This window comes from Tursiops truncatus, chromosome 19 (genome assembly GCF_011762595.2).
Source record: "Tursiops truncatus isolate mTurTru1 chromosome 19, mTurTru1.mat.Y, whole genome shotgun sequence".
Taxonomy (NCBI): domain Eukaryota; kingdom Metazoa; phylum Chordata; class Mammalia; order Artiodactyla; family Delphinidae; genus Tursiops; species Tursiops truncatus.
Window position 1 is genome coordinate 19,307,737 of NC_047052.1, and position 14,838 is coordinate 19,322,574.

A 14,838-nucleotide genomic window follows, 5' to 3' on the forward strand; every position below is an offset into this window, starting at 1 on the left:
CACCAGCCTCTCCAAGGTCACGAGCAGGCAGCTTGTCTCTGTCTCTACAGATTGTCTTTGGCCTTCCTTGCTTGACCTCTCGGCAGCAGCTAATGTCGTTAGGATGCTGTCCAATAAATCACATGCAGCATCCCAGCAGGAAAGCCAGGCCTCTTACAGCCTAGAACAGGGGTTATAAGCATTTGAGGCAGCTGTCCCCAACCCGCCACCAAAGCCATTTTCGTCCAGGTCACCAGTGACTTCCATCTTGCTAAATCTCTCTCATCATCTTACTTGCCCTGGTAGCCCCTCTACATGGTTGACCACACTCTCCTTGAACAGCTTTCCTTCTCTGGGCTTCTGTAATCCCACTCTCCTGATTTTTCTGCCACCTCACACCTCCTCTTCTTCCTGGCCTAAGCTGGAGAGCGCCCCAGGCCTCAACCCTCATTTCTCTTTTCATGCTGATTATTCTTTCCTGAGCTGCTGTCCTTCAGGCCTAGGGCTTCACACTGTTAACCTGCTGATGACCAGTCTCCTTCCAGCTCCATTTATCCAGACTACCTACCCCACATCTCTACATGGATATCTATTAGACATGTCAAACTTAACACGCCCCCAAATGAACTCTTGTTTTGCCCAAACCTGCTCTTGATCTAGTCTTCTCCATTTCAGTAAATTGTACCTCTATTCCCCTTGCTGCTCTGCCCTGAAACTAGTTATTATCCTTGATTATTCTTCTTCCCTCGTGGCTCACATCCAATTCTCTAGCAAATCCTGTCAATTTTACCTTCAAAATAAATCTGGAGCCTGACCACTCCCACCACCGCCACTGTAACTACTCTGGTGGAAGCCACCATCTCTGTAACAGCTTCCTCTTTCCCTGTTCCCCGCTTAATTGCCACCCCACAGTCTGTTCTAAGCCATCCACACATTCTTACATCTAACACTCTGTGTTCCAAACAGCCAATGTCTGACAGCTCATGGCCAATGTTCCAACAACTGACACCCAGACTATGCAAGGGACACCCCAATCTCTAAACCCCTGATCCTCAGGGTTCTAACAATGGTTATTCCATGTTCTGTCACCTGATCCATGGAGTTCCAAGTAACAGTCACACAATGTTCAGAATACCTTGGTTTCTCTCAGTGATGGCCAGTGTTTTAACAACCAACATGCCAGTGTTCTAGTAACAGTCAATCATGTTCTAACGGTGGACACTGTGCTTTTGGGCTTCCCTGGTGGCGCAGTGGTTGAGAATCTGCCTGCCGATGCAGGGGACGGGGGTTCGTGCCCCGGTCCGGGAAGATCCCACATGCCGCGGAGTGGCTGGGCCCGTGAGCCATGGCCGCTGAGCCTGCGCGTCTGGAGCCTGTGCTCCGCAATGGGAGAGGCCGCAACAGTGAGAGGCCCGCGTACCGCAAAAAATAAAAATAAAAAAAAAAATAACAGTGGACACCGTGTTTTTAACAACTAGACATCCAGTGTGGTAGTTGTAGTTTTCTATATCACCTGACACCCAGGTTCTCACAGTAGACATTTTTCTAAAGCCAATACTTTATCCAACTGATGCTGAACATTGTTAATGTTCACCACAGAATGTTCTGGACAGTGGGTTACTCAATGGTCTATGTAAACAGTAAATACACTTGTTCTTGGTAAACTGCCAAGCCCAGTGTGTCAAAGGGCAGCCATTGTCCCAACATGCTCATGTGATTCAGGGCTTGAGCCCAGCTAGAGGTTGCACTGAGACCCTGGGACATTAAAACTGAAACTGAGCCCATGCCCTCCCCATTTTGGCCTCCTTCTGCAGGGAAGGGCTGGTGGTGCCACGTGGGCTTGTTCTTAGGTTCAAGCACCAAGGAAGAGGGAAGAGCTCAGGGTTCACTCTGTGTGTGTGTGTGTGTGTGTGTGTGTGTGTGTATGTGTGTGTACTGCTCCTCACACACATTTAGGGAAACTCAGCTCCCCAGCAGGTCCTGGGGGCACAGTCAGTATGCACCTCCTCCTTGCCTGGAGCTCTCCCATGAGAGAATCAAGAACAGCATTATCAGTGCCTTAAACACCATCTGGACCAGCCACTTCATTATATAGGTTTGGAAACTGAGGCCCAGAATGGTTGCCAGGACTGCCCGTGGCCACACAGAGCACTCTTTTCAGTGGGTTGTTCAAACCCCGGCCCAGAGGCAGGCATAGGTTCACCGCCTTCCTCAGGGTCTGCCCACATCCCAGCTGACAGTCCTCTGGCTCTTACACTGGGGCATAGGTGGTAGCATCTCTGATTCCTTCCCAGGGCTCTGGGGGTTCTGGGGCAGTGAACCTGCAGGCACCCACAGGAGGTCTGTAGAAGGGAACTCCTAGGAAGGCATTGATGGGTGTCTTCCCCACGTGTACCTGTTTTCTTGGAGGGTCCCATATTTGGTAACCACTAGAGGCTCCTTGGTATGCAAGGCACCTAGGAAGAGAGAAGAAGAGTCACCCTGGACACCGAAAACACCTTGGCCCATCCGCCACAGGCACCAGCACCAGCTTGAAGCTTTTCACAATTGTGTGTTTGTCTTCTTTTTCTGTGTTCCTCTTAGTATTTTTCTCTATCGTTATTTAAGATTTCAAAGTTATGTTGGTAGATGCGTAAAAGTTCATGTCTGTTATATGAATACTTTTCGGTTGGTCATTTAATGTCAATAAATGTGTCATTTATTTTGATTTCTGTTTGTCTGATATTGGTATGACTATATATCTTTCTTGTTGCTAACATCTGCCTGGCATTTTTCTGGGAAGAAATCACACACATATATGCATTCTCATACATATATCCACACTCACATTAATATTTACATGTACACGCAAATTTATACACACATGGGTATATATGAGCACAGCTCATTTATAAAAAAAAACATGGGGGAACACAAGAGTTAAATGCATGCCCAGGGCTTCCCTGGTGGCGCAGTGGTTAAGAATCCGTCTGCCAATGCAAGAGACATGGGTTCGAGCCCTGGCCCGGGAAGATCCCACATGCCGTGGAGCGTGCCTGGCTCCACAACCACTGAAGCCCGAGCGCCTAGAGCCCATGCTCCACAACAAGAGAAGTCACGACAATGGGAAGCCTGTGCACCTCAACGAAGGGTAGCCCCCACTCACCGCAACTAGAGAAAGCCCGCACGCAGCAATGAAGACCCAACACAGCCAAAAATAAAGTTAAAAATTAATTAATTAATTAATCTTTAAAAAATGTGTGCCCACATGCATATAAGTATAGTTATATATAGGTTACAGTGTATCCATATGTAGCATACATTCACATCTGTACACTACAAGCATACCTACACCATAGCTAGCTCTTGCAATGGATACAAACTACACCAAGTTGAATTTAGACTCTGCCAATGGACACCTCTCGTTCTACGCCCTCACCCTGCCTCGCTCCTGTTGCCGAGGGTCACTGAGACCTCTCATTTGTTGCCCCTTCCTGAAGCACCCCTGTCCTTTCTTTCTCCTCCACCCCATTTATCAAAACTGAATTTTTTGGGAATTCACTGGTGGTCCAGTGGTTAGGACTCTGCACTCTCACTGCCGAGGGCCCGGGTTCAATCCCTGGTCAGGGAACTAAGATCTCACAAGCCACATGGAAAAAAAAAAAAAACCCTGAATTTTTCTGTGCCTTGGTCCCCTGGAGGCTCACTCTGCAAAGTGACAGAAGGCAAATCTGATCCAAATTTTATTGAACTTGATTGTGCATGAGAATCACCTGGGGGAATCATTGGGAAATTCAGATTCTTAGGTCCCCCCTACACCCTCTGAAAGGAAATCTCAGGTTGCATCAGGAAATTAGATTTGCAACCCTCTCTAGGAGACTTTGACGCAACTGCTGTTTGGGACAGCATTTGGTATTGGTGTGGTGTGAACACGCCCTCACACCCCAGCTGCAGCTGGCCAAAAATACCTCTCTGCCCACATCCCCAGGTCTCTCCTGGTCTTACATAAGCAATATCCAGGCACAAAGAATTGGCTGTAATGGTGGCCCTTCAGGCATGGAGGCAGGTCAGTGGCAGCATGGAGCCATCTCAAATCTCCTCTGTGTATGTAGCCCTTTGCAATTTACAAAGCCCTTTCACATGGTCCTCTCACATAGGCTTCTCATTTGCCCTGGGAGGAGTGGGGTGAGGCTTGGAGGCCCAGAGATGATCAGTGACCAGCCTGAGGTCTCACAGGACAGAGCCAGGAGGCCAAGGTCTATCATATTACCCAGATTTGCCCTGAATTCTGGGTCCACTTATTGAATAGCCAACGACTGTGATTGACTGAGCCTTGATTATAGCTTGGCGCTGTGCCAAACACTTATGTACCATTTTTACCTCATCCTCCTAAAACATTTATAAGGTAACTGTTACTATGTTCCCACTACACAAACGTGGATGGAAGTTCAAAGGGTTATATAACTTGCCCAAAGTGACACAGAATGGCTCACATCAGAGTTCTGCTCTAAAGAGTAGTGTTTTTTGTTTTTTGTTTTTGTGGTACGTGGGCCTCTTACTGTTGTGGCCTCTCCCATTGCGGGGCACAGACTCCGGACGCGCAGGCTCAGCGGCCATGGCTCACAGGCCCACCTGCTCCGCGGCATGTGGGATCTTCCCGGACCGGGGCACGAACCCGTGTCCCCTGCATCGGCAGGCGGACTCTCAACCACTGCGCCACCAGGGAAGCCCAACAGTAGTGTTTTACTGTCCTCACCCCAGCCACTGGGGGCACCTAAGCACGTGACAGAGTGCTCTACAGCCCTGAACAGGAGCTGAGATGGAGTGGTCTCCATCCCAGCTCTGCTATCCAGAGGCAATATGTAAGCACTTATGAAAACAATATTCCACATTTTTAGTAGTCATAAAATGTTAATTAAAACCAGGAGTCACAATTCCCACTAATAAATTACAAATGGTGGCACCCAATTGTGGCAAAGATACAATGAAAAGGACATTCACATATACTGTTAGTGTAGGATAAATTGATACACCACCGCAGGAAAATAATTTGGCAAAATGTATAAGAGCCATAAAATGTTCACATAGTTTTCTGACTATTTTCATAAGGGGTCCCACCCTTATGAAAATAGTCAGAAACGCATTAAAAGAAAGACTTTTATGAACCATAGTCATATATGCTATCGTGAGTACGGGAAGCATTATTTGTATCTGGGGACCAGGCAACATAAATATAACTATAAACTTAAGTTATAAACTGTTTATGGTATGATTTTAAGTGAATAAAAGCAGAGTATAAAATTGTATGCATGCTAATATCACAGCTATATACAAATATGCAATAAAAAAACTAAGAGAAAATGTGCCAAAATGCTAAAAGCGGTTTTAGCGAAGTTTCTCTCAAGTTAAAAAAATTTTTAATGCAGGGACTTCCCTGGTGGTCCAGCAGTTAAAACTCCGCTTCTACTGCAGGGGGCACAGGTTCGATCCCTGGTCGGGGAACTAAGATCATGCATGCTGCGTGATGTGGCCAAAAAAACCATTTTTTAAAATGCATTAATATGGGCAAAACTTATTTATGATAGAGGTCAGAACAGTGGTTACTTTGAGGGTATTGACTGGGAAGGGGCATGTCGGCTGCTGGAAATGTTCTAGATCTTGATCTGGTTGGTGGTTACATGATGGTTTTACACACACACACACACACACATACACATACACTAATATATATATACTAATATAATACGACTTTTATATAATATTAATTTTATAAAGAATATAAATATACAATTATAAACATATAAAATAATGTAAATTATAAGATACATTTTATTAAAATGTAAATATAAATGTCCACACTCCCAGCTCTCTACCACCCATCCTCCCAGACGTCTAAATGTCCCTGCCCTGCTGCCCCCAGGAGAGGCTGAGCTGTTGGCCTGTCCCTCTGTGTGTGAGTATCTATGTCTGGCACTGGGTATGTACATGCTTGCCTGTGTCTACTGGGAGCATCTACCAGTCCCTTGCCTGGTGGCTGGGTCCAGGTGTGCACGTCTGATCCTGCGGTACCCCCTGGTGCTCACACACAGTGCTCACAGGACCCTTCCTGTCACCCTGCCACGGAGAGGCTCCCTGGGTCTACCAGTCCCTGCCCTGCAGGGCCTGTTCCGTCTGAGTTTGTGGGTGCCCCTGGCTTGCTCCCCTCAGCTCTGTGGCTGCTGGGTCCTGGGGCAGGGCCATTGGTGGACGGAGGATCCCCTGGCCGGCAGGGGAGGGGAGTTCCGTGAGTAGTGGCCCAGGGAAAGGAGAATAGAGAGGCAAGAAGACTGGAATCCCAGGAGCACCCCTTGTCTGAGCACTCCCCCAAGCCACTGGGGCCGTGCCAGGCCATTCCCCTCCCTCCCCGTGAGGAGAAAATCCTAGAAGCTGGGGGGAGGAGGAGGAGAGGCAGGGAAAGTTGGCAGTGAGACAGGGTCTGAGGCCTCACCAGCAGGCTTGCCCAACCCCTCAGAGCCCTTTGGCAATGGTGACACCAAAGCTGGTGACGTCCCCCACCCAACAACGCCTGCCTCCCCGTGGTTGCCAGGTGTGCTGCACCCTCAAGCCCGCAGGAAGAGGCCTGTGTGTACGTCCAGCATATGGTCAAAACCGAGCCCTTGATTCCCAGCCCAGTCCTGCCCGCCTCCACGCAGCCCCGGGAAGTCTTCCTTCTCCCACCTTTGTGTCCCCTTGGATACCAGGTCTGCCTGTCACTTCTATATCTAGAGCCCACCAGTGCCTTCCACCTACCCGGAAGCCCCCACTGACCCCCTCCCTGCTCTCCCTGTCCGCGCTCTCACCCACAACCTCCAACCTGTTCATGTCATCCCCGGGTTACCAGTCGAGCCCACAAGGGCCCTCACAGTCTGGTCTTTGCTGGCCTCTCCAGATGTACAGAACTGTGTTTTCTCAGCACATCTCAACCTCCAGGCCTTTGTTCCTGCCGTTCCCTCTACCAGGAACACCCTTCCTCTTTGTTCCCATCCCTCGAACCTACTCTTCTGGCCTGTGCAACTTCTGCTTGTCCTTCAGGTCTCAGTTTAGATGTCCCCCCTCCCCTGTCCCAAGTCACAGCCGGTCTATGCCTCCTCACGCCTATAGCCCTTTGCATCCCGTCCCCGGTGACACACTGTGAATGGGGCCTGTTTAACCTGTCAGGCTCTCTTATCAGCTTGTGGGGGCAAGTTTCCTGGTGGAAAGAGGGGAGAAGAATAGGAGGCCTTCAAGGCCGGTATAAAGAACTTGAACTTGCCCCGGGGGCGACAGGGAGCTTTTGAGCAGAGGAATGGCAGGACTCAGAACTCCTCTGGTTTATGACTCTCTTTTCTGCCCCAGATAAACTTTCCCCAAACACAACTGGTCTCACCTGCAAGTGTTTTTCATGTAACCGTCAGCAGCCAGGAACTTAGTCAGACTGAGGAAGGGTACGTGTGGGACCAGAGTCGGCAGGATGGGATTCAGCGGGGGCAGGGGAAGTCATTGTGATATGTATTAAAATCCAGATTTCTCAAGGGAACGGTGCATTGATCCTCAAAAAAAGAAATGTGTGCCCCCCTACTCAAAAACCTCTGGCTGCTTCTTACCTGTTGTAGCCTGAGTGGGTAGACCTCGTCTACCTCGTGACAACAGCCTGACTGATGCACTAGTCCAGATGCCTCCCCCAACCTGTTCTCCTGTGTCCCGGTGGGTGCTCCGCGACCTGTGCCAAGCAGCCCAGAAGGTGATCTTCCCTAGCTGGAGCGGGAGGAAAGAGCCCAGGCAGGCCATAAAGGGGTGAGGTGCTGGCGCTGGGAAGCTTGCATCTCACGTCCAAGGGTCAGGGCTCTGGCCCTGCTGGACTCTGCTCTGCCTTGTACAAGGGCCAAGACTGGGCAGCACGGACAAAGGGACTTCCCTCAGCCCTAGTCAGAGGCCTGTGGGGCCTGAGATCTGTTCTCGGCTGGATCCCCTTATGCCTCAGGACTCCTCTGACTCCAGGTCTCTGCCGTCGGAGTCCGCCCACTCTTCTGGTCAGGGAGGACAACACCTGTGCAGAACTAAGCAGAGCTGTGGTGCCTAAAGGGCCTGGGTTCAAGTCCAGCAGTCACCGTTCTCACACTTTCTCAGTCTTTCACTCACTCACCAAGCATCCTCTGATTCCAAGTCCTGACTGATCCTACTATGGGAGATGCAGAGTGGGGTCAGGCTGATTTCCACACTCAGAGAGCTTCTCAGAGGAGGACAGAAACACTGACAATGACACTGACAATGCTAGCTTAGAGTGGGCTATGCTGTAATGGACACAGATAGGGCCAGGACCAGAGAAGGCAGGGAAGACTTCCTAGAGGAGGAGGGTCCTCTGGGGAGCTTGAGGTGTGAGCTGGACCTCGCCATGAAGCAAGTGGGAAGAAGGAGAAGTTTGGGCAAAGGCCCTGTAGATGGGAAGTAGGTGATATGTCAAAGGAGTCATGGAGGGGCTGATGCTTTAAGGGACATGACCACCCATCAGCCTGGTTTGGGTTAAAGTCTCTTAGCAGGGGTGAAGGAGGCTGCCTTGTTGGGATGTGGCCACCCCTCGGGTTGGCCCCCAGCCCAGAAGACCCAAGACCTGCCTCCGAGCTCCCCCTGGGCCTTCCTGCCCTTCTGCTTCTGCTGCCACTGCCCGGTCTTGGTGGGAAGTGTCTCTGCCCAGAACTGCTGTCGGGCCTTCCTTAGCTTCTGGCTGACCTGTGGCACCAGGCTGATTTCCAGGTATTGCTCTGAACAGTTGAATGTGGGCCAAGGAGGCAGCCCCTTGCCATTGGGATCCCTGGCTGGGAGGAATGAATGAAGACAAAGGTCTCCTGTATTGCTCCCTGGGAGGCAGATCTGAGTAGTCTAGGCCGAAAGCCAGGCATGCCTCTTTGCTTACTCACCCTGTCCAGGAGAAGTGGGTCCACTGGGCCATCATGGTGAGGCTCAGCTCCTGCTCCTCCCCTGTGGCTTCTGGAAAGGTTATGAGAGGGACAGACCTGGATCAAGGTCACGTGGGTCCTGGAGGAGACTCAAGTGTCCCCTCTGATGACCTGAGACCTCTGTTCCTGCATGCCCCGCCCTACCCTGGTGGAGCCGGCAGCCTAAGGATCTTGTGTCTGTTCATCCTCACCCAGCATGGAGCTCTCATCCACGAGGAAAGGACCCCCGAAGATGAAGGTCTTCTCAGCCCCATGATCAGCCCGCACCCAGGCCGGCTTGATCTTCGCAAAAGAACTGGGTCGATGCTGGAACTCATAGAAAAAGATGGAGACCCCAGAATCTGTGGAGAGATGGCTGGATGAGAAGTAGATACCCACAGGCTGATCAGGTCCTATCTTTGGTAAGCCAGGCTCATCATAACACCAATACAAGTAATAATAATGATGATGACAAAATGGTGAACAGCAAGCCTCTACTGGGCGCTTGCTAGGTGTTGAGCACCATTCCATGTACTTTATGTGTCACTGTTCATTTTATCCTCATAAAAACCTATGGATTCGCTCATTATGTATTATTATTGCCATTTTACAAACAAGGAGACTGAGGCACAGAAGGGTTAGGTATCTGCCGGAGGTCACAAAGACAGGAACCTGGAGCTGTTCTAGGACTGTGTTAGAGATTAGCCATGAGGTCTGGAGGAAGCAAGACTTTTCTCCCAGGAGAAGGGCTGAAAGCAGAAGAAATCACTCATGAGTCAATTGAATCCCTGAGAATTGGTGATAAGTCCTGCTGGGTGACCTTTGGCAAGTCACTACACCTCTCTGTGCCTTGGTTTTCTCCTCTGCAGAGTGCCCTGCCAGAGTCGCCTCTCATTGCTGTGACACTGCATCCCTGAGAGGAAGTGGAGAGTGGGGGTAGCAGTGGAGCGTGGCACCATGTCACTTGTGATAACTCAGCTCCTGGACCCAGGTGGGAAAGGTGGGACAGGTAGACAGGGATAGGCTTACCTTGGAGGTTTCTGGAAAAATTCAATGTTCATGACAACGTTGCTTATCAATTCCTGGAAGGCTTCTCATTCGGCTTGTCCATCTGAGCTGCTGTGTAGGTATTCATCTATGATGATGGCATCACCTCAGTGGGCACATCCTGGGGCAAGAGGCCTGCTCAGGTCCCACAGCCACAGCAGACCCTCCCAAGAAGCTCCACACCCTCCTGCCTGGCCTGTCTCATGTCCCAGGGCTCATGTGCCAGGAGCTAGCCACTTGCTGCCCTTGGGGGTTCTAGATGGTGTCTGGGAGGGATAAGGTCAGATCTGGAGTAAAATGCTAGCTCTGCAATCACTGCTTGGCTGTGTGACCTCAGACAGGTTGCTGAGCCTCTCTGAAAGGTAGCTCCTCCCTGGAAGGTTGTTTGGCAGCCTATGTGAAGCACAGCATTCTGGCCTGGAGCACGTGCTCAGTTGAAGTTAACCAGGAAGTTAGTGAGAGAACAAATCATGGGCACTCCCCATGGCTCCAGAGAGCAGTGATGAGGTTGTGTGAATGAGGAGGGCTCTGGGGGGTCTCAAAGAAGGGAAATGAACATAGATTGAGCACCTCCTGGATACCGGCTCCTTGGTAGACTCTTCAAATGCAGCATCCAGTATCCTTCTTAAACAGCTCACATGGGTGGGATGTATCATCCCCATTTACAGGTGAAGAAATGGGCTCAGAGGGGTTAGGATAACTGTGGACAAGTAGCTAGGGTTGGGATTTGACCCCAGGTCCACCTGGTTTCACATCTGACAATGCAATCTTAATAGCTGAAGCTCTGGGATCAGACAACTGGCTCAAGCTCTGCCTCTGCCCTTTACCCATCATGAGACCTGGAGCCTCAGTTTCCTCATCTGTAAAATAAGGATAATGAAAGTCCCTACTTCACAGGGTTGTAATGAGGATCAAAGGAGATGAATGCCTGTCCCAGTGCTCAGCACAACACAGTTCCTGGCAGAGAGTATGTGCTCATTAAGGGGCAGTCTAGGGCTTCCCTGGTGGCGCAGTGGTTGAGGGGCCGCCTGCCGATGCAGGGGACACGGGTTTGTGCCCCAGTCCGGGAAGCTCCCACATGCCGCAGAGCGGCTGGGCCCGTGAGCCATGGCCTCTGAGCCTGCGCGTCCGGAGCCTGTGCTCTACAGCGGGAGAGGCCACAACAGTGAGATGCCCGCGTACCGCAAAAAAAAACAAACAAAAAAAACCAAAAACCAATTGTGTTTCTATACACTAGCAATGAACAATCTGAAGATGATATTAAGAAAACCATTCCATTTACAATAGCATCAAAAAGAATAGAATACTTAGGAATAAATTTAATAAGGGAAGTTCAAGACTGTACATTAAAAACTAGAAAACATAATTGAGAGAAATTAAAGAAGACGTAACTAAATGGAAAGATGTTCCATGTTCATGGGTTAGAAGACTTAATATTGTTAAAATGGTAATACTTCCCAAACTGATCTATACATTCAGTGTGATCCCTATGAGAATCTCAGCTGCTTTTTTTTTTTTTCAGAAATGAACAAGCCGATCACAATTCACTTGGAAATGCAAGGGACCCAGAATAGCCAAACAATTATTATGGATTGATATGTGTCTCCACGTAAAATATATGTGGAGTCATAACCCCCAGTACCTCAGAACGTGACCTTATTTAAAGATAAGGCCGTTAGTCAAATTAAGATGATTACAGAGGTGGGCCCTAGTCTAATATGCCTGGTGTCCTTGTAAAAGGGGGAAATTTGGACACAGAGACAGACGGGTCAGAGGGAAGACAATGTGAAGCCAGAGGGAGAATGCCATCTATAAGCCAAGGAATGTGTGAGGCTACCAGAAACTAGGAAAGAGGCATGGGTTCTCTCACACAGCACTCAGAAGGAACCAACCCTGCTAACACCTTGATTTCAGACTTGTAGCCTCTAGGATTGTGAGACAATTAACTTCTCTTGTTTAAGTCACCCAGACTGTGGTCCTTTGTTATGGCAACTCTGGCAAAATAATACAGCAACCCTGAAAAAGAAGAACAAAGCTGGGGAATCACACTTCCCAATTTCAAAACTTACTACAAAACTACAGTAATCAAGATAGTGTGGTAGTAGCATAAGGATAGACATAAAAATTAACAGAGTAGAACTGAAAGCCCAGAAACAAGTTCCTTCATTCATGACCAATTGATTTTCAGTAAGGGCACCAAGACAGTTCAATAAGTAAAGAATAGGTTTTTTTCAACAAAAGATGCAGGGACAGCTGGATAACCACATGCAAAAGAATCCCTAATTCATACCATATACAAAAATTAACTTCAGATGAATGTAATTCATTCATGTAACAGCTAAAACTATAAAATTCTTAGAAGAAATCATAGAGGTAAATCTTTATGACCTTGGATTAAGCAATCATTTTTTAGATATGACACAAAAAGGCCAAGCAACAAAAGAAAAAATAAATTAAACCTCATCAAAATAAAGAATTTTTTGTGTTGCAAAGGTTACTGTCAGTAAAGTGAAAAGACAACCCACAGAATGGGAAAAATAGTTGCAAATCATATATTGGATAAGAGACTTGTATCTAGAATATACGTAAATCTTTACCACTCAACAATAAAAAGGCAAATAATCCAAATGGTCAAAAGATTTCAGAAGACATTTCTCCAGAGGAGATATAAAAAGGGCCAATAAGCGCATGAAAAGATGTTCACTATTTTAGTCACTAGGGAAGTGCAACTCAAAACCACAATGAGATACCACTTCACACCCATTGGGATGACTACAATCAAAACAAAAGATATTAACAAGCATCGGCAAGGATGTGGAGTGATTGAAATCCTCACACACTGCTGGTGGGAACGTAAAATGGTGCAGCTACTTTGGAAAACAGTTCAGCAGTTCCTGAAATGATGAAACAAAGAGTTGCTATATGACCCAGAGTTTCCATTCCTAAGTATCTAACCAAGAGAAATTAAGTCATATGTTTGCACAAAAACTGGTACATAAATGTTCTTAGTAGGGGAATCCATAAGAGCCAAAAATGTGGAAACAACCCAACTGCCTATCAACTGATGGATGGATAAACAAAATGTGGTATATCCATACAGTAGACTATTCAGCCACAGAAAGGAATGAAGTACTGATATCTGTTACAACATACATGAACCTTGAAAACATTATATTAGATGAAAGGAGTCATACACAAAAAACCATATACTGGGATTTCCCTGGTGGTCCAGTGGGTAAGACTCTGAGCCCCCAATGCAGGGGGGCCCAGTTCCATCCCTGCTTGGGGAACTAGATTCTACATGCATGCCACAACTAAGAGTTTGCATGCCGCAACTAAAAGATCCCGCATGCCGCAACTAAGACCTGGCACAGCCAAAGTAAATAAACAATATTTAAAAACCAAACAACCCCCCCCCAAAAAACCCAAAACCCATATATTGTGTGATTCTATTCTATGAAATGTCCAGAATAGGCAAATCCATAGATTTGACAGAAAGTAGATGCGTGATTATCAGGGGCTCGGGGGGGGGGGTGGTGCGGGGAGGGATGGGAAGTGACTGCTAATGGGCACCGGCTTGTTTTTGGGTGATGCTGATGCAAATGTTCTGGAATAAGATAGTGGTGATGGTTGCACAACTTTGTGAATATACTAAAAGCCACTGAGCTGTACACTTTAAAGGGGTAAATGTTATGGTATGTAAATTACATTAAAAAAAAAAAGTTGAGATTTGGGCTTCCCTGGTGGTGCAGTGGTTAAGAGTCTGCCTGCCAATGCAGGGGACACGGGTTCGATCCCTGGTCCGGGATGACCCCACATTGCGCAGAGCAACTGGGCCCGTGTGCCACAACTGCTGAGCCTGCGCTCTGGAGTCCGCGAGCCGCGGGTGCTGAAGCTCCCCGCGCCTGGAGCCCGTGCTCCGCAACAAGAGAGGCCACTGCATTGAAAGGCCTGCGCACCGCAACTAAGAGTGGCCCCTGCTCGCCGCAGCTAGAGACAGCCCGCACACAGCCACGAAGACCCAACGCAGCCAAAAATAAATAAATTTATATTTTTTTAAAAAGTTGACATTTAAAAATTGTGGTCTGCAAATGCTGGTAAAGTTGCAATGAAACTTGTAGACTCCAGGGACTTCCCTGGCGGTCCAGTGGTTAGGACTCCGCGCTTCCACTGCAAGGGGCATGGGTTTGATCCCCGGCTGGGGAACTAAGATCCTGCAAGCCGTGCAGTACTTCCAAAACAAAACAAGACACCTGTAGACTTTGCTGGTGGCAGTTTAAATCGGCAGAGCAGTTTCAGAAAGTGTTACGCCAATGGCGACATGTAAGAAATGGAGAGGTCTCCATAAGGTATATGAGTTACTTTCCATGGCTAAAGCTTTCATCATGGATATTTAGTAAACAGCTAGTTGGCTGAAAAATGTACAGTTTATGGAAATTCACATAACATACAATAAACCATTATAAAGTATACAATTCAGGGGCATTTAGTGTGTTTGCAATTTTGTGTAACTACCGCATCTCTCTAGTTACAAAACTCTTTCACTTCCCCAGCAATACACCCTGTACCCATTAAGCAGTCACTCTCCATTCCCACCCCTACCCCCCTCACCTCACACACCAATACCCCCATCCCCTGATGACCTGATAACCATTAATCTGCTCTCTGCCGCTATGGATTTACCTATCCTGGATGTATCACATAAAAGCAATCATACGATATGTGACCTTTTGTGTCTGGCTTCTTTCACTTAGCACCATGTTTTTGAGGTTCATCTAAGTTGCAGCACATATCAGTACTTCATTCCTTTTTCATGGCCGAATAATATTTCACTGTGGCTGCACCACAATTTTTTTATCCATTCATTCATCGAAGGGCATTT

At 48.1% G+C, this 14,838-nt stretch overlaps 2 protein-coding genes and 1 non-coding gene across 27 annotated transcripts in view; 1 reads left to right on the forward strand and 2 right to left on the reverse strand.

Moving 5' to 3' along the window:
• The window catches only part of LOC101325056 (uncharacterized), a 26,974-nt gene extending 17,719 nt beyond the window's left edge, over positions 1-9,255 (reverse strand). For all 8 annotated transcript variants that reach the window (XM_073796965.1, XM_073796963.1, XM_073796962.1 and 5 more), the window contains exons 1-3: positions 9,122-9,255; positions 8,892-8,961; positions 2,375-2,435 (exon numbers count right to left, since the gene is read on the reverse strand). In XM_073796965.1, coding sequence (XP_073653066.1) covers positions 2,375-2,435; positions 8,892-8,961; positions 9,122-9,128 — 138 coding nt within the window. In that variant the 5' untranslated portion in view covers positions 9,129-9,255. The remainder of the gene's footprint in view (positions 1-2,374; positions 2,436-8,891; positions 8,962-9,121) is intronic.
• TRNAE-CUC (transfer RNA glutamic acid (anticodon CUC)) lies at positions 3,517-3,589 on the forward strand. Its single transcript has one exon. It is a non-coding gene; the product is annotated as a tRNA-Glu (tRNA).
• The window catches only part of CES2 (carboxylesterase 2), a 21,764-nt gene continuing 16,060 nt past the window's right edge, over positions 9,135-14,838 (reverse strand). For 7 of the 18 annotated variants that reach the window (XR_012328335.1, XM_073796957.1, XM_073796952.1 and 4 more), the window contains one exon: positions 10,084-10,656. Coding sequence is in view for 11 of the 18 variants with exons in the window: in XM_073796957.1 (XP_073653058.1) it covers positions 10,557-10,656 (100 nt within the window). In the remaining 7 variants the exon portion in view is untranslated. The other 11 variants (XR_012328332.1, XM_033844353.2, XM_073796954.1 and 8 more) reach the window with 7 other exon arrangements.